Source organism: Cladophialophora psammophila (assembly GCF_000585535.1).
Source record: "Cladophialophora psammophila CBS 110553 chromosome Unknown aczJe-supercont1.5, whole genome shotgun sequence".
Classification (NCBI taxonomy): domain Eukaryota; kingdom Fungi; phylum Ascomycota; class Eurotiomycetes; order Chaetothyriales; family Herpotrichiellaceae; genus Cladophialophora; species Cladophialophora psammophila.
Window position 1 is genome coordinate 729866 of NW_006912926.1, and position 18035 is coordinate 747900.

The 18035-nt window shown below is 52.5% G+C and overlaps 9 protein-coding genes across 9 annotated transcripts; 4 read left to right on the forward strand and 5 right to left on the reverse strand.

Moving 5' to 3' along the window:
* Positions 1-267: 267 nt before the first annotated feature.
* A1O5_03908 (uncharacterized protein) lies at positions 268-1658 on the forward strand (the record flags this gene model as incomplete). The annotated part of the gene is made up of 6 exons (XM_007744518.1): positions 268-367; positions 423-520; positions 569-600; positions 648-796; positions 850-1439; positions 1518-1658. The coding sequence occupies 6 exons, from the start codon at positions 268-270 to the stop codon at positions 1656-1658; spliced, it is 1110 nt and encodes a 369-aa protein (XP_007742708.1).
* Positions 1659-2634: 976 nt separating this feature from the next.
* On the forward strand, positions 2635-4325 carry A1O5_03909 (uncharacterized protein; the record flags this gene model as incomplete). The annotated part of the gene is made up of 2 exons (XM_007744519.1): positions 2635-2654; positions 2708-4325. The coding sequence occupies 2 exons, from the start codon at positions 2635-2637 to the stop codon at positions 4323-4325; spliced, it is 1638 nt and encodes a 545-aa protein (XP_007742709.1).
* A 587-nt stretch (positions 4326-4912) lies between these two features.
* A1O5_03910 (uncharacterized protein) lies at positions 4913-5821 on the reverse strand (the record flags this gene model as incomplete). Its single annotated transcript, XM_007744520.1, has 1 exon — positions 4913-5821. The coding sequence occupies one exon, from the start codon at positions 5819-5821 to the stop codon at positions 4913-4915; it is 909 nt and encodes a 302-aa protein (XP_007742710.1).
* Positions 5822-6609: 788 nt separating this feature from the next.
* Positions 6610-8611, reverse strand: A1O5_03911 (uncharacterized protein; the record flags this gene model as incomplete). Its single annotated transcript, XM_007744521.1, has 2 exons — positions 6610-8490; positions 8543-8611. 2 exons carry the CDS (start codon positions 8609-8611, stop codon positions 6610-6612), a joined length of 1950 nt encoding a protein of 649 aa, XP_007742711.1.
* Positions 8612-9202: 591 nt separating this feature from the next.
* On the forward strand, positions 9203-10484 carry A1O5_03912 (uncharacterized protein; the record flags this gene model as incomplete). The annotated part of the gene is made up of 2 exons (XM_007744522.1): positions 9203-9638; positions 9697-10484. The coding sequence occupies 2 exons, from the start codon at positions 9203-9205 to the stop codon at positions 10482-10484; spliced, it is 1224 nt and encodes a 407-aa protein (XP_007742712.1).
* Positions 10485-10624: 140 nt separating this feature from the next.
* On the reverse strand, positions 10625-11552 carry A1O5_03913 (uncharacterized protein; the record flags this gene model as incomplete). Its single annotated transcript, XM_007744523.1, has 2 exons — positions 10625-11241; positions 11390-11552. The coding sequence occupies 2 exons, from the start codon at positions 11550-11552 to the stop codon at positions 10625-10627; spliced, it is 780 nt and encodes a 259-aa protein (XP_007742713.1).
* Positions 11553-12068: 516 nt separating this feature from the next.
* On the forward strand, positions 12069-13058 carry A1O5_03914 (microsomal epoxide hydrolase; the record flags this gene model as incomplete). Its single annotated transcript, XM_007744524.1, has 2 exons — positions 12069-12122; positions 12339-13058. 2 exons carry the CDS (start codon positions 12069-12071, stop codon positions 13056-13058), a joined length of 774 nt encoding a protein of 257 aa, XP_007742714.1.
* Positions 13059-13622: 564 nt separating this feature from the next.
* Positions 13623-14902, reverse strand: A1O5_03915 (uncharacterized protein; the record flags this gene model as incomplete). Its single annotated transcript, XM_007744525.1, has 3 exons — positions 13623-14414; positions 14467-14768; positions 14833-14902. 3 exons carry the CDS (start codon positions 14900-14902, stop codon positions 13623-13625), a joined length of 1164 nt encoding a protein of 387 aa, XP_007742715.1.
* Positions 14903-15334: 432 nt separating this feature from the next.
* A1O5_03916 (uncharacterized protein) lies at positions 15335-17240 on the reverse strand (the record flags this gene model as incomplete). The annotated part of the gene is made up of 5 exons (XM_007744526.1): positions 15335-15634; positions 15692-16064; positions 16153-16614; positions 16677-16884; positions 16940-17240. The coding sequence occupies 5 exons, from the start codon at positions 17238-17240 to the stop codon at positions 15335-15337; spliced, it is 1644 nt and encodes a 547-aa protein (XP_007742716.1).
* Between the last annotated feature and the right edge of the window lie 795 nt (positions 17241-18035).

Sequence of the window (18035 nt, forward strand, 5' to 3'; positions counted from 1 at the left end):
CCCCAGACCCCACGTAAGGTAAGACGGCCGAGAAGCCAGGGCAGCACCAACTCTCGCTTGATAACGTTCCTTCAGGCTGTCTGACGCCTCCTTCATTCACATTCACCTGGTGCTTCGACCAGTCTTGCACAGTGAGCAATCAAATATCCACTTGCCGAAGTGCTCTTTTCTCACATATATCAATAGCCTTGCCAGCCAGGGACTGTGAGCAACGGCCGAGCCAGAACCCTCTGTCTCGACAGTTCGTTACGTTTGTCAAAAGTCAACATGACAGCCCCTCCCACGGCCGACCAGGCGCTCTCTGCGCCTATCCATCAAGTGTCTCTCCTGGAAAAGTTGGATGTTTTCCCGGGGCTTCTGTCGCTCGGTGAGTCTCACTTTAGGTGTTCAATTTTCCCTTGCGGCTAATAAAAAAACACCAGTCGGGACAGCCGTATATACAGCGGTGGCTGCCCCTTTCCGTGGTGATTCAGGAGCTCATACGTACAAGCAGCATATCAGTTATGCCGTCGTGCGAAAGGTAGGCAGGTCAAGCTCCAGGTCTATGCATTGTCACTCAGACGGTCAGATGATGAAAAGGTTCAGCACGCTTCAATTACAGTGAGTGCGCGTCGACATTTGGCCCGAAACTCGGCTTACAGACGCAGATATATAGGCGCCCCGTTCTCAACGATCTACGAGAAGTGGTGTAAAGATGCTGGCGTTACACCGGAATTTGTAACTTTGAAGTCGGGATGCAAAGCATTCTGGGTGGGCGACCCGAGCACTGCCAACTATGTCTGTGTATATTATCACGGTAAGCATAATCCTTGTCTGGACCAATTCAACAATTAACAGATATTTCAATAGGAGGAGGTTTCTCCCTCGATGGTGATGACACCCATATTAAGTTCTGGCACGGTGTCCAGAACGATCTCAAGGCCAACAACGTCTCAATCGCATTCTTGTTCCTTGAATACTCTCTCGTACCGCACGCCACTTATCCGAAGCCAATCTACGAAGCCATCGAAGCAGTCAAATACGTCATGGAAGATCTGAAGCGACCAGCATCGGAAATCATGCTCGCTGGCGACTCCGCTGGCGGGAACATGTGCCTCGGAGTTTTGTCGCAAATCATGCACCCATATTCCGAGTTCCCCGAGCTCAAATTGGCTGATGGAGAGAAGCTCAAAGGTATTATGGCCGTGGCCCCATGGACGAGCTTCAACCTAGACTGGGAGAGCGAGAAAAGGAACCGCCACAGGGACATTGTCACCACCCATGCTGGCGGAAAGTGGTCGGGTGATTACCTTGCGGGACAGCCAACGACACCCTTCGCAGAGCCGCTCACCGCTCCAGCGGAGTGGTGGAAAGATGCCAAGGTTGAGCATTTTCTGGTTGTATCCGGAGGGAATGAGATCCTCCATGACTCGATTGGTGCATGGGTGGAAAAGTATAAGGTGCGTGTCTCTATTCGTCTCCTGGGTTGAGCGCCACCAGCTCCTTCAGTGAAACGTGCTAACCCTGCATCTCGAAAGTCCGTCAATCCAGACTCCATCACTCATGTGGTTGGGCAGAATGAGGCACATATTGCCCCCATCATCCACTTGCGGTTTAATGACACTGCTGAAACCGAGCAAGGACAGGCCATCAAGTCGTGGCTCAAAGCAAAACTTTGACTTTCTGATTAGCTTATGCGTCTGTCACCACAATCCAGATCGAAAGTATATATTGATGTCTACCCTGCCAATAGCATTCCGGCCTGAAAGCAGGCTATTTTGTCTTTTTCATGACGCTCTTTTTTCAGCCGGTGTCGAGATCTCAACGGAGTCTATTCTGCAAACGAAACTGTTTCATATTACAGGGGTCAAACCTGATCAATGATCTACTGGTAAATCAAAGCAGGAGCTCCCTATCTGCGGGGTCAAGGAAAAAAGAAGTTGGCTTATGCTTCACTAATCTCTCTGGTCCGCGCTTCACTGCAGCAGATGCGCCATGACACGAAGCCTTTGCAAATATGGCTCCTTCTCACATGTTAGCACGTCAACCACCAATTTTGACACAAGGATTGCTCAGGTCGTCGACGTGTCACGGGCTGTCCGCATGTCATGCTTTTCTAGAGGTTCTCGAACCAGTGACGGCGGGTTGGTGAAGCCACGACAACCACAACCGTTTTCCGACCTCATCACCTCTGATTGCTCTGCTTGGACAAACGGATCCACGAAATATTGGCTACTTGAATTTGATTTTGGTATGTATGGCTTTGGAAACTGACCCGAGGAAGATCTCTGAGGTGCATCTATGGATCCCCCTTCAACTCCAAATCATCAAAGCCGATTCAGTGAGACCTCACCCTGCTCTCATGGGACTCCAGAATCATGGCTCTCTCACTATCACGTCGCTGTAAAAGCTCAACAGCTACGCCGGCCACGCAAAACTCCCCTCAAAGCTGGCGTACATCCCACCACAGGCCACTATCAAGGACGTCGACGATCAATCCTAATCGCCGACCGACAGAAGGCTTGCAGCGAAAGAATTCGATCTTATCATGGCCCCTGTTTCGATCTAAGAGATACCGTGCTGAATCTCATTCACAAATAGTTGAAACCCACAAAGAGGCTGTTGCAAAACCTTGTCGGTGGCCGTCGGCTCCAGATGTCACTACAAAAAGGAAGGTGAAAATCAGCCCGCCGATTCCTCTCCGGCCAGAGTCTTTGTGTGGTCAAAGATCATTCCAGCCGAAGCCTCAACACGGGTCGGGAGATCCCTTCAAGGATGGATACCTCTCGGATCTTCCGCCAGTTCCTCCTTCAGAATGGGAAGCCGAGCCTCGCAGAAAGCAGCAGTTGGTCGATCTAGATCCGGACAAGAGAGGTCTAACATTTGCTCGAACCCATCCCGACGGCTGGAGCAAGGTCATCCCCAAACAATGGGCGGAGGATCAGTTCAGCAATAATTCGTCAGACGCTGGCGCAGGTGACGACCGGAGTGTGTACAGTCAGAGCAATGGCGAGGAAATTGTCAGATGTAAAAAACTGGAGGAAGCATCTGCGCTCGAGCACGAAAAAGAACATGCAGCCTCCCTGCATCCACCCACTGACGCTGTCGAGCAGGCCGCTGTGGGTGCCCTTAATGCCGAAGTTGGTAAACATACACACTGGAGCGCAGGGTTGGAAGCTGACTTGGCTTCTTCCGATCCTATTCGATACTGGATGTCTTCGCTTCGACCCCTTCCCGACCCTCATCTGTCGTTTCCGACTCAATACAGTGACGAGGGCAAAAGCCACGACGACGATTCGAGCCCACACAAGTCCAAATGTCAGAATAAACGACCTCATCAAGTCTTCACTGGCCCATTTACATCGGACCAGGAACCCTCGGCGAGTCTCGAGCCTGCAATAAGAGTGAACGCATGCCCGTCCTTTCATTCGGACTCAATGCCACTAGTGCCACGACCCTTGAGGTTAACGCAGCGGCACCTGAGAGCTGCACCGCCAGCCACTGCCACCAAAGGAGAGAACGAGGCTCCACGGAGCCGCAGTAACTGTGACCTTCTTTGTGTTCTGAGCGACCAATTTCCAGAGTCAAAATCACTTCAGTCGTCTTGGTCCACTATCTACTGCGATGCTGAAGGAGAAGGCGATGCAGCCGCAGCAAAAAAGGAAAGACAGGTCGAATCCAGGCCATTCACTGGGCCCTCTAGTAGAAGATCTAAAGAAAAGGCTTTGCCGCCCTTGCCCTCCATCTGCTGCGATGACCACGACGCTTGTTCGAATCAAGACTGCGGTTGTGCGGGATCACTATACCAAGAGGGCAGAGTCGGAAAAAGGGAACAGCGAGAAAATGAAAAAGAAAAGGGCACGGACCGACTCCACACAGACATTGACGAGATTCTCGACTTGTACCTGCCCGTGAGTCCTGCAACAGGACGTCGAGACAAGAATTGTTCAGGACCGAAAACCAAGCGTCTGGGCGCCGCGAGCGAGGATAAGAGCAAGAACAGGAGCATTAGCAAGGCCAAGTCGGCGCAAAGCACGTATCCGCCTCAGCGACCTACGCGGCCGTCATTCGCCATAGATCCAGAAAGAAGGGTGAATAACCAATCAAACGGCTGTGGGATGTTGCTGCTGCATAGGACGACGACGATAAAAAACACAACAATGACGACGGCAAAGACAATGACGAGCCCTGGTACGCCGTTCATAGTAGCATATCCTTGCGCCTATGACCCGGAGAAATACCCTGAGCTCCGGCACGGACGGGAGGAAGGGAGGAGGAGGGTCTGCTTAAGGCCAGTAGCAGCAGCGATGGCTTGCGTCGACGAGGATGGCCTGATCTGGATTTAACTGTCTCTTTCTTCTTGTCAATTTGTCGTTTTGTTTTGCCCTAGCCCATGCTCTCTGGATACATTTGTTTGGAGGCACAGCACACGTTACTCAAGGCCCAAAGGGCGGCCGCCATATGAATCTGAGGGACTGGAACCCCTGCAAATCGACGTACGTTTCTTGCCCGAAGAGGGGGGGGGGGAAGGTCTAGTAGCTAGTTATTTTATTCATCTTGGATGCTTTTTTTGGTCTATTTTACAATAATTGTCGAAACGCAGCATTCGGGGCGGCCGGGCGGGCGAGTACCTCGTGTGTCCGTCTTCATGGGATTATGATAAGAATGAATCATTTTTGATGTTAACACAAATGAAACGCTTTGTTTTCTCTCCTTGCTTTTGAGATCCATTCACAATTTGGCATCCGTCTTCGTTTTCTCTGCCTGTCTGTCTGAGTTGTTAACTACTACTGGACTCCTATCTATCTCCTTCTGCCGCATCCTATTTCTCCTGTCTGCAGACCCTTTCGACTTCTTTGGAGAGTAAACCTCTTCTTCTCGGGGGAGCAATGTCGTTGTCGTCATCCTCAATGAAGAAAGGAACTTCCATGACTTACACGTTGCTCTGGACAATCTCCTTGACTTCCTGTTCACTCAAGCCCTTGAGGCCCAGCAACTCGTTGTCCGTCCTGCCCTCGAAACTGCCGCCGGTCTCCTCGCCGCCAAAGATCCCGCTCAGAATGAACCCGACCATGGCCTTGCCGATGTCTCCGCCCTTGGTCAACTCGTCCATGCTCTCCTGGTACAGCACCTTCGTCATCTTCACAGGTGCATCCCAGTCTTTCCCGTCCTTCTCCTTTGCGTAGGCGATCAGTTTGTTCTGCGTGGTGACCGTGTCGTTCACGTACACCGGGCGGTTGGCGGTCTCGGCGAGATGTTCAATGACTCCGACCACTGCTTGACCAATCGATTTCAGCGTCGTGGTCGAGAACTTCGCATCGCCGCCGTTGTATAGCGTGCCAGAGTGTTTGGCCGGATTCAAGACGAAGCCATGCTGGAGACCCCAGTCGAAAAAGGGCCCAGTGATCACCAACGTGTAGCTGAAATTAGGGTTCTCCTTGACCTTCGCCTTGAGGTAGTCTTGCGTTGCGACTTTGTACTTGAATACCGGGAGAGCAGCGGTCTTCGGGTTACATGTATCACTGCCAAACTCGGATGGGAGGAATCTTTCCACCCCGGCGGCGACGGAAGCGTCGATTAGAGGATTCTGTTCGCCCACGCTGGTGGTTGCGAGGGTGGAGACCACCACTTTGACCCCTTCAAGAGCTGCTGTGAGTTCGGGTATGGAGCTGTAATCGACTTCTTTGATTGTGATGTTGCTGGACTGGGGGAGTTTGGAGGCGCTGTTGCTCCCCTTGCGGGTCAGCACGGTGATGGGGTAGTTGGCCGCAACAAGTGCGTTGACGACCGGGAGGCCGAGGTTTCCTGTAGCTCCGGCGACGGCGACTTTTAGAGGGGCCATAATGTGCACTGTAGCGGAAGACCAGTGTTGGTGATTCTCCTCTGAACAATCTGAAAGAGTGCTTGTCTGTGGACACACGACAGCGGGCAGAATAAGACGATATCTAAGTATCCTGATATGTGAAATGTGGGGCTGGTCTGGATTCAATGGGGATGTGGAGTTGCTTCCCGTGTCTGTAGCTGGTTGCGGATGTCGGAGTTGCTTCGCGAAATGGTGTGATCGGCTTGAGATGGAGGGAGGAAGAGAAAAAGCTCTTCTCCTACAGAGTCGAGTCCCTTATTATATTCCCAACCGTCAGCTTCCGCCCGCGGACATGCTTCGTATCTGACAGTGTCGGTGCTGTAGACTCGAAAATACAATCTCCCAACATTCCGTTGCAGAGCTAAATTCCGCTGTGGATTGGTCAAGGGCCTGTCTCGTATGTCTCCGCATTGTAGATTCCGTGGTCGGAAGCTTGGTTAGTTCTTCGGTTTGAAATCCAGCAAGACATCAATGCCGACTGTCCTGATACTGGTTTGTCAACAGGGCGAGTGTAAGGCAAGGCTACGCCCGGTGGAGACGCCAGGGGTACAAAGGCACCTCGCCGCTGAGTCATCGCCTTGTCATTTCTTGATGAAAAGTCGCCGAAAATCGCTAAAGCGGAGCAGAGTTGATCCGACACAGTATGGGGCGGGCACTCGGTCGATGGCGACATTGATGGAGAATGGAGAGTGGAGACCCAACGAGGAAAGACACAGCATTAATCACATGTCAAGTGTAAAATGAATATTCAGTGTTGCTCTGGGCCCTCAGGACGGAATGCCCTCGTACTCCCACCCATTATCTCCTCTTCTCCGCGTTCTGCTATTCCTTCGGTTCTGGTTACATTTGACCAGGATCGTCAATACGCTCAGTATCAGGATGATCAGTGCCGCTATCGTCGGAATGAGGATCTGTCTCTGCTGTTCTTCCTGCTTAAAGTCGGAGTAAGGGCATGTTGCATTGGGACCGCCGAGCACCCAGCAGTTGGCTTGGTCTAGAGAGTTAAAATTGATCCAGACACCTGACAAGATCCCGTCTGAACCATCATCTCGCGGATTCGTGTCGTTCAATATCTGCCGGTGCAAGTATGTGTTTTCAAGCCCCGTCCTCGGGAGGTCGAACGAGGTATCTTCTGGACATGCATCTGGAGCCGCACTATATGGAACATCGAACGTGGAAAGACGCCATGCATATGGTTGGCCTGCAATGCGACATGCAGCTCTCCGTGATTTCTGGCACGACTCCAACCGCCAACGTCCCTGGTATCGGCTAGTTGCGTCGATCACTGCACACCGAAGGTCGTCATTTGTGTTCTTGCCGTTGGCTGAAGTCGTATTTCGTGGCTCTCCTGGAGCCCATCCAAACACCGTTGATTGTGCAAAACTCTGGTAGGAGATCAAATTGTTCTGAACGGACGAACTGCCAAGCGTCATTTTCATGATGGACGAGAAGCCGCATGCCGTTAAGTCTTCGGCAAGGATGGGGAGAGCATTTGAGCTCGTGTCCTGGATGGCTGCAACCGCCCAAGATGCATTGGTCTGAGCGACAGTCGTTTCACCTGAATGGTAATAGCAGCCTGAGGTCACCTCCCCGCTGTCGCTCCACTCGACAGGCGGAGTTGGAATCAGCTCGCTCGCGTTGAAGACGTTGCTCGACTCGCTCACAAAGTCATACTCTGCCATCTGTGGATCGATTTCATCCCAGCTCAGTAGGAGCCTTCGGCTGTCAGTGAGGAGGATCCAGTTTTGTCCAGGCCAGCCGTCTGGTGTTGAAACGATGCCGTCCTTTTCTGCTTCCACCGTACGAAAGTAATTTGCATCTGTGGGTACTTTGTAATCATCACGGAACCACGACTTGTTCAGATCTTTTCGATCATCTTGTAAGTTTTGAGGAGTGTATATATTCCTGCTGAGCGCAGCTTCAAACTGGGCTCCTATAAGCTCATCAGAACGAGGCAGTCGGCCCGGCATTGGTGTCTGTGCAGGCGAGGAAGGATTGGTGAATGGCGCCGCGGCGTGTAACTTGATGTCAAGGAACTGTAATCGTGCCGAGATGGTGTCTGAGGTTTGGTCAAAGTAATCAGTGTACAAGGAAATGACGGCACCGATGTTCAAATCCAGGCTACACATGTAAGGTCCCAATTGGAGTAAAGTTCCACCTGTAACACCAGTTGAGGTTGGGATGGCCACATCGCTCGTGGAAATTGTGGTACTACGGCTGCTTGTGGGAGTGGTCGTGGCAATCAGCGACGTAGAGTTGCCGACCAAGGGTGACGAAGACTGCCGCTTTTCGAGAGGAGGAGCAAGAGACACCGTTGCATTTGACCCTGCTGTGGGGGTTGGAAGAGGAGTGGTAAGGGAAGTCGACGCCGTGATTGAATATAGAGCCGACGTATCCACGCTGTAACCAGCAGTCGCATTGCCTACCAGCGGCGGAAGCTCGACTGGACACAGACTGAATTGGCGATTGATGTTGTCCCAGTATAGATCAATGATCAAACGGCGGAACTGGCTTGCAAACAGATCCGAAATACATGTTTGAGTCGGGAGGTCATCGTAGACTCCATTGGCAAAGCAGGCTTCTGTAACGTAAACTCCTGGATATGTTATGTAATTAATGGGGATTTGCCCTGACGCATCTCGCATAGACTGGATCAATCAGTGGAAACGAGCATTTAGAGCCTTGAAGCTGGAAACTCACTAGGAACACAGTCCCCCAGTGGTCATCCGGTTCCGCCGCCGGATCAGGTTGGTATTGGAGCGTCGTCATCGGTCAGAGCGGCGTCTTGACATGTTGAAGGGGTTTGAGGTAGTCCACTTCTTCCAGCAATGAGGAAAGGAGCAAAGACGGGTTGGAGTCAAGTTGACAATGGCGATAGAATTTCGTCGCGGAAAGACCCCTTATCCTGCAAACAGAGACGTGATCCTCCTGTACATCAAGGTCAAGTACATATCAATATTAGTGAATTCCTCTGTGAACCCGGAATGCTGAATACCGCGATCGTTGTGGATGTTGTGCAAGTCGCGCGAGGATGGCGACGAGGTTCAGCCATAAGATACTGCACAGCCACGGTCTTGGCGACGAGGCTGAAGTCAGTGGCGCCAGCGTAGGCGCAGGGACAAATGGTGCAAATGCTTGTTCATGGGAATTTTTGGCGCCTCTCACTTTGGTCTCATCGCAAACCGTGTCTTCTCCAAGTGCCCAAGTCACCCTCTGTCAGTACACCGACGACTTTCGCTTCTCTCGAGCCAGATTGAATTATACCTTTGTAGAAGCCTAACACATCGAACCGATCATTCACACGCACACCCACTTCCCTCACTCTTTCGCAATCCTCTCCGCTACCTGACCCTTGCAACCATGGCATCCCCAGGCGGCCCTCCGCCGGGCGCCCAACCCTTCAGCCCGCAACAAATCCAACAATTGATTGCCATGGAAGCCCAAAAGCGCGGAATGACCATACCTCAATTTCAAGCCTTCCAACGACAACAGATCGAGGCCGAAGCCGCCAAAGCGGGAATGACCCCTCAGCAGTTTGTGCAGATGAAGCAGGAAGAGGCTAGACAGCAGTTCATGCGCCAGCAACAAGCGGCTCAGCAGCAACAACAGGCACAGGGCGGGCAAGCACAAGGACAACCACGAGGACCGCCGCCCGGGCAGCAGGCCCAACATATCCCGTTGAATGCGAAGGTCGAGGCTAAACCCGAGGCGCTGGCAGTCGCGAAGTTTCTACGTTCCCAGGATTTGAAAACTAGAACATGTATCTTGAATAGCGAGAGGAAGGATATGTTCAAAGGTATGACATAATGATTCGTCCCATACCATCGTTCACCGCTGACCATGACCCTGTACAGTCAAACGTGCATTCCGTGCCCTGAACTCCGACACCTACAAGAAGGCCCAAAAGAAGGAGCCCTTATTGCCCAAAGTCGAGAATGACGTGGATGCCCGTGCAGCCCTGCAACTCCTCCCCCTCTCGATGCTCGCTTTGCGGGTTTCCAAAAAGGATCCACATGAGGGACACAACCACCCCAAACCCAAGAAAGAGAAACGAGTCAAGGGGTTGTGGGAAGTCAAGATCGAGCAACAGCAGGATTTTGACCCTATGATGCATTACGTCTGGTTGTATGAGGGATCGCAGTGGAAGACTAAACTGTGGGCAGCATTGGTTGTTGTCTTGGTCTTCGCAGCAGTTCTCTTCCCGCTCTGGCCGCTCGTATTGAGACAGGGCGTGTGGTACCTTTCGGTCGGCATGATGGGGCTGATTGGTTTGTTCTTTGCCATGGCTATCTTCCGCCTGATCCTCTTTATCATCACCTTCTTCCTTGTCCCACCTGGACTATGGCTATATCCCAACCTCTTTGAAGATGTGGGCTTCTTCGATAGTTTCCGGCCGCTGTGGGGCTGGCATGAAACGAAGGAGGATATCAAGCGAAAGAAGAAGGAGAAGAAGGCCAGGAAAGCTCAGAAAAAGCTAGCCGCTGCCGCTGCCGCTGGTGGTGGAGGTGAGAAAAATACGGCTCCGGCGGTGGTGCCGCCCTCGAATGGTGCCACCGTCACGTCTGCAGTTGAGCCTGCTGCCACGTCGACCGCAGCTAAACGACATGTTGCCCCAACGGTGGAGGAGGCTGATGATGAATGAATAAATTTGACACCGGGATCGAGGCGGTAACATGTTTTGTCACGGCGTCCTGGGTGTCTAAGAGTGCTTTGACACAAGGAGGGTGGCTGATGTACTTATATAGGCCGAACTTGGGTTGGTATGATTGTCTGAGATGGTCTTCAGCCGACTTCGCCCCATCCCATGACTCGTGCCAATTTCTGTTGATCTGTCTGGGCGGCTTTTGGCTGCCCCTCTTCGCGAGGCCTCGTCGTTTTCCCCATCTCACCAACTTGTGCCGTCACTCTCGCCAGCAGAACCCTCACGCGGGCTAATTCTTGGCTCAACTCACCGTCCCTTGTGACCAGGTTTGGCTGAATGTTCTCTTGCGGCTCGCGCAGCGGCTCCATCAACTGCTGCAAATGTCGATACTGTGTAAGTTTCCCTTTCAACGCATCTCTCTGCTGGCTGAGCGACAGCAGTTCTTCGCGCATGCGGGTGTACCGTTCTTCACGTTCCGCACCCCCTGGTCCCTCTCGCCCTTCCCGCTCCCGAGGTCTGTGGTCCGGGTGTAGATGGAGGCCGCCGTCATAGTCCTGCGGCAAAGACGCGATGACTTCCGAGTCGGTGAGGTCGGCGTCCCTACGGATTGCGACCGTGTCGAGGTCGGGGTCTGCGCCGCGCTCCGCGTCGTCCGCGGACACGAGCGTCCAGTACAACGACTCGATCTGCTCGGCGACGTGGCGCTGGGACTGCGTGGAGAAGATGAGGCGGTTGTGCCGTTTGATTTTGTCGTTGACTGCAAAATGTTTATTGCGCGAGTTTCGTCAGCGAAAAACGTGTCAAACAATAACATCGCCAAGTCACTATTCAGCTTATTTCATGGGCAGCCGGGGGATGTTCAATTGTTGTTGTTCTTTAGGACAAATGCATCTGTATTGTATTACCTTTCGAAACGAGATCCTGGATCATTTTGTCGGTGAGACGGCCTTCTGCGGGCTCGGGGAGGAGATCCTGCCATTGAGTCGGCGGTTCCAGGGGGGTTTCCAGGTGGCGGACCTGCGAGCGGATGAAGGCTGCTTTGAGCGCCGTGATTGACGGTTCGTCCATGTTCAAAAAGAGTGTCTTGTATCGGTTGAGGTGGTTTCTTGTTGCTGCTGCGTATTTTGTCCATTGACCCCGCGACGCGCTACAGACTTGCAGAGCGCGTCTCGGACAAATACTCTGCAGTAGAAGCTGCCGTCGCCGGCTCTCTCTTTCTCCAGTTACCGACGAGCCCGAGTACTGGGTACACACCGCGCCAAGACCGCGCTCAACCACGGGCACTTTAGCCAGTAGTGTGGAGCACAAATACCACAAGCGAACCCATCGTTATTTCAGTCTTTCTCTCGGAAGGCCGCGCCGTTCAGCATCAATGACCTCGGCTCATTTCTTGAAGCGGCTTCGGCCATCTCCAAAGGAACAAGCGAGAGCATGAGCCGGTCTTTTGCCTTCTCAGATACATCATCTAGATACCATGCATCAGATCTGATGTGGCTCTCATACTAATTGCGTTCCGTTGAGTCTCCTTTTCCTTTAGTCTCTCCCTCTCCCTCTCACTGCGATAGATTTTGGCTTCTCGTCATCATGGCCTTGCAATCTCGTCCTAGAGTGCTCATGTTTGATATTGGAGGTGTTTGCGTAAGTTTCCAGCTCGCTGTTTTCTGTTTTAATCCCTCGGCTTGCTGTTTAATATGCTTGGATGCCCACCGGATCCCGTCGCGGTTGACGGATCAATACGCTGGAGAAAGAAGAAAGAAGAGAGAAGAAAGAGAGAAACAAAACAGCCAATGGGAAATTTATATCTCGACAGCGCCGTATGTCTGAGAGGGTGTATTGACCTTTTCCACGCCCTAGGTCCAATCCCCCTTCCAAGCCATCCTCGACTACGAGATCAAGCAGGGCATTCCCACCGGCTACATCAACTACTCAATCCGGGCGCTGACGCCCAACGGAGCCTGGCACAAGCTGGAACGGGGCGAAATCCCGAACAACGCAGAGTACTTTCGCCTGTTCAAGGCCGACCTGCAGCGTCCGGACCTGTGGGCGCAATTCCACCGCGACAAGCTCTCGCTCACGGACGCCTCAAAGCTGCCGCCCGTGCCGGACATCGACGCCGAGGCCCTGTACTGGACCATGATGAGCCACTCGCGCAACCCGGACCCGTGGATGTACCCGGCACTGCTCAAGCTGAAAGCCGACGGCCGGTACAAGCTCGCCGCCCTGTCAAATACGACCGTTTACCCGGAGGGCCATCCGTTCAACGACCCCTCGCCCGACGACGTGCGCCAGGTGTTTGAGATCTTCGTGTCCAGCGCCCACGTCGGCATGAGGAAACCCAACCGCGACATCTACGAGCACGCGCTGCAGCTGATCCGCGACAAATGGGGCAGCGACATCAGGCCGCAGGACATTGTGTTTCTGGACGACATCGGCGAGAACCTCAAGACGGCCAAGAGCCTGGGCATTAGGACGATCAGGGTGGTGCTGGGCAAATCCAAGGATGCCGTCAGAGAGCTGGAGAACGTGACCGGTTTGACCTTGGTGGGCGAGCCGTGGACCAAGGCGAAATTATAGATGTTCTTTTATTGGGCGATTATTTTTTTTCCTCTCGCCAGTTTGAGTTTGGGGCTCTCTGATCTTGAACGCCCATAGAGAACTAGGATATAGACAAACGGGGCTGTATCATGAACTACCGACAGATTCATATTGCTTTACCCCCTGTACCAAACGAAGCGCCATGGCTCAACCCCGGACAAGCTATCGGGCGATGTCCAAGTGGTGCGGCAATAGCTAGAACTGTTTCCCTGCCCTCATGCCAAATTTTAGTCATTTGGAAGATAATGCTCTTCCCGCATTGGAGATTGCTTAATGGCGAAGGGATCCCCTATCTTCACGCGAGCGGCTCAGACGAGGTCGCTGTCTCCGGAAGGGCAAGGTCCCAGGGTTGTAGGCGTGATAGATCGGCCCGGTCAGTCTGGCGGATCTTCTGACAGTCCAAGATGAGGTTCTATGAAATGAAAAAGAAGTATTAGCTCCATTTTTGTTCCAATCGTCCCTTTCTCGCCAATAGTGTGGGGGAACATTTAGCACACTAGGAGCGCCAAAGGAAGCTGTGGCACTCCTGCCAGAGAAGCGTCCCTAACATACCTTGGGAATGAAATGCCGGCGTCCCTCTTCGTCAATCTCCTCCGTCCGAACCTTGAACAGCTCTTCATCGCTGTAACCAGGGACCGTTAGCTCGGCGCCGAAATTGAGAGAAAATTTGTAGGGAGCAAGACTATCAGTGTTCCAGATCGCTTTCTTCAAGGTTGGGTGGTTTTGTGTCATGTCGGCAGCGGTCATCAGAAATCTCTCTTTCACGAAGGCGTAGATCGTCGAAGGGTCTGATGGCGAAGCCTTAAATACATAAAATCTGAGCCGGAGCTTTTGGAGGTTTGGAAGCCAGTTGCAGGCAAACGGGGTGAACGCGTCGAGCCTCCCATCCAGACCATCTGGGAAGGACAGACAGCGTTGCAACCTCGCCTTTTTCACTAACGCCGCGTTGCTTCTGGACATGTAGGAATTCCCTTCCGAATAGAATGTTGGGAAGTCCCCAGCACTCGTGTCGACCCACACGTTCTCACCGTAGAATATCACACGCCCCTCTTCGTACAGTTGGCGGCAAGTGAAGAGCAGACCTAGGGCGTGGACCTGTCCGTCGGGTTTCCACATCTGCGTGACCGTGCGATCATGTTTACGGACCGTGTCATCCATTTTGCGGTTCAGTCCAAAAGTGTCAGACGATCTCTCCGCGAAAGCATAGCTCCTGAAGCGTAAAGGGATTTCCTCTTCACCCACCAAGACATACCGGACAATCTTGTCTCGGATCTCGCGGGGGATGCCCAGGAGCTGTAGATTTGGATCCTTGGAAGCACCTGAGACCTCTGCTGGCTGGGTGGGTGGGAATTAGTTTGACGTGTTTCTCCGATGCGGGAAGTCTTACATGAAGCTTTGATTCCCCGGTAAAGAGTGACATGACCCATTGACTCCTAGGTGCAGTAGCGGAGACCCGAAACCCAGAAATGAATTGTTCTTCAAGATATGCTTTCAGAGCAACATTGCCACCTGCATCAAAAGCAGGGTCGTTCAAGGCATCCTCTTCCCAGCAGAAAGCATTAAGGAAGTCTTTTGGGCCACCCTGATTCGCTCGAGATTTCCATTGTAACAGCAGCTCGGCGGCTTGAAGTCTCGATGAAGACGAGAAATGAGCAATGCCATCCTCTTTGAGGTCTTGATGCTCAGCCTCTAACCAGAAAGTGGGTATGTAAGTCTCTAACACGGCCGAGTGGCTCCTTCGTAGTTTCCTTACCAGCCATTGAGAAATTGTCCACGCTTCGGATGTCTTCAGGAGTAGAAGTGGGACGAGGATTACCCGCCATGTTGCTCATGTAGGAATTGGCACTGGCTAGCAGCAGGAAAGAGCCAAAGATGAAGTCTTTTGTATGGAGATGCTACAAAGAAGCTGAGAATGCTCGGAGAGGCTCTGCTATTGCACGTGGGACGGAATCGAATGTTCAATTTCCACGTTATTTCATTGTGTTCTTGCTAATGTCAAATTGAACAATGCGCAGTGTGTACCAAGTAATTCTCTACCGACAGATGTGGAATGGTCAGAGCAAGAAACATGTAACAAGCCACGTGCACAGCCTTGCACAGCCTCACCAGGCCGTAATAGTAGGGAGCGAGCGGCGGCCGAAGTTTTGCCGCCATTTCCCACATTCTTGACTTTTTCTTGCTGCTTGTTGTCTGCCCCCGGGGACGTGTCTGATTTGCCATGAACGTAGCTCCCTGACCCGGGATTCGCATGATGCTTACACAGCAGAGCCTTTGCACTGGATACCTTCAACGCCCTCTGACTTGAGTTCACCATCCTCAGTAACTCCCATCTCGGCCGCATATGTCCTCTTCGGTGTCCATCGCGACGATGTCCGCGGAGTCGTCTCTTCCAACATCCGGTCGACTTGTTCTAGGGTAAGACCTTTGGTTTCAGGGATGAGGAAATAGGCATAGACAAGGCAACACCCGCATAGGGAACCCCAGATAAAGAACACCTTGGGTCCAAGGTTACCTTTATCAGAACTCACCATGTACGGTGTGATGACGGCGATGATCTGTAACGTGAACTATGTTACTGGACGCCACCAAACAAAAACGGATATTTCACTTACACAGTTCCAGAGCCAATTCGAGGCGGTGGACAGCCCGACTCCACGAGACCGGATAGGGAGAGGAAACACTTCTCCAATCACCACCCAGGCCCCGGGTCCCCACGTAGTTGCGAAAAAGAAGATGTAAATGCAGATAAATGCAATCTCAGCCTTGACAGTCTGCGGATTGTGGCCGTCGGAAGTTCCAGCGATTGCGACGACGAACTGGCACACGACCATACCGACAGCACCCCAGATCATGATTGAACGACGACCGAATCGCTCAATGATCCAGAAAGATAGCGGAGTTGAACAGACATTCACGAGAGTTGTGATTAGAGAAATCAGGAAGGGGTTCTGAATAGTTCCGAGCTGGGTGAAGAAAGTGGTGCCACTAGATTACCGTTAGCATCGGACAGCCGACAAAGCCTTGGAGGATGCTCTCCTGCAAGAAACAGGCAAAGTTGCCAAAGGCGACTTACAAGTAAAAGATGAAATTGACTCCTGTCCACTGCTGCATCATCTGCAGAGAAGTACCCAAAATCGTTCGACGCAGGTTCGAGCTCGGTTTGAAGAGACTGCCTTTGAAGCAGCTGGCCCAACTGGCAAAGTAGCCCCCTTGGGGAATGACTCGCAGCTCATACTCATGATTGGCGACGATCTCTGCCAGCTCCTGCTGGATCAGCTCGGACACGCGAGGCTGGCCTCGGAGACGAGCAAGAGCGTTGGTTGCTTTGTCTAGGTTGCCGCGTTTGACAAAATATCGTGGAGATTCGGGCAAGGTGAGCAGTCCTGCGGCCAATATAATCGCCCAGAGCATTTGGAGAGCAATGGGAATTCGGTATGAACCAGAGTCGGTATAATTTTCGGTGCCGTAGACAACGCACGACGCCAACAGCAGACCGAGAGTGATACAGAATTGGTACCCGGAAACAAGAGCGCCACTGCGTTGTTCATCAGCACTGGACACCCGAGCCAAAACTTGTGAGCCTTTAGCGAGACTTACCGGACCTTGCGGGGGGAGATTTCCGACATGTACAATATGATTATGGCGGACACAAAACCAACACCGAATCCAGCTATGAGACGACCGGCGATGAGAAGACCGTAAGCTGTGGCAGCAGTCTGGAGGGCGGCGCCGACGCAGAACACGACGCAACCGGCAATGACGGTGGTTCGACGACCAATGAAGTCGGCGAGGTCACCGGCAATGACTGGAAAGACGAAGTCAGTGCTTGATATAGAAAATAAGACTCAGGGACGCCCTACTTGCACCGAAGAAGGTACCACAAGACAGGATTGACACGATCAGGGACTGGCGCCACGAAGGGATGACAAAAGCCGCAGTCTCTGCGGCCGTCGCATCTGCCTCGGGATACGGCTCGCCAGTGAATTCATGAATGAAAAATTTCATCGCCATCACGCCGTTGATATAGCCCGAGTCATACCCAAAGAAAATGCCCCCGAAGGCCGCAAAGGCGCACATCAGGTAGGCCCTCAAAGTAACCGGTGCTTCGACGCGGGCGACATCGGTCGTGGCCGCAAGGTGGACAGCGCCTTCACCAGGCATGGTGAATGAACGGAGTGTGAGATATTGTCTGTGTCGGCTGTGTCTGGATATTGGTGTGAATGTCAATACACTTGACCAACCGCGGAAGGATGCACAGGGACGCAGAACAGAAGATGTGGTGAGGTCGTTGCGGGTGGAGGATGAAGAGAAGTCGAGGTCCGCGAGAGGAAGAGAACAACTAAGGCGTATCGACCAACCAGCAGGATGAAGCAGGAGCGGTTCGAAGGTTGATTGAGTTCTTGTAGTTTGCGGTCGGAAAGGAAAGGCTGGACGAGGAAAGGAAGTCGCAGGCAATGTTTGTTCACATGCACGTCGAACAAGTGAAGAGACGCCTCATGGACCATGGTAGAGTGCCAGAGTGTCACGCGGACGTGTCCCTTTGTTCAACAATGGCGACTTTCTTCTTCGCTCTCCTTCTTTTCACTCACAAATTTCAGTATACGTCCTCAGGTGTTGATGACTGCCTTGTCGTGTGACGGGGCGCCAAGTGACGGAGGATACTTGGGAGAGGTAGGACAAGGTTACGCGCGGGCGATTGAGACACGACTGGTTAGAAATAATCTAGGTGACATTCTTGCTCTGTGGTCAATAAGCCGCAAAAGCCTGGATATGGACGGGAGGCGACCGCAAGGCTGAACTTCAGTGAGGCCGGCAGCCTTGTCACTTGGCAGTCAGATCTGTCACACCCTCCATTACCCCTGCGATCTCACTCCCTTACATCACCCTTCTGCTTTTCATGATTTTGTAGACGCATCATGATGCTCGAGATCCGATTGCCACAGTTGGCATTCTTAA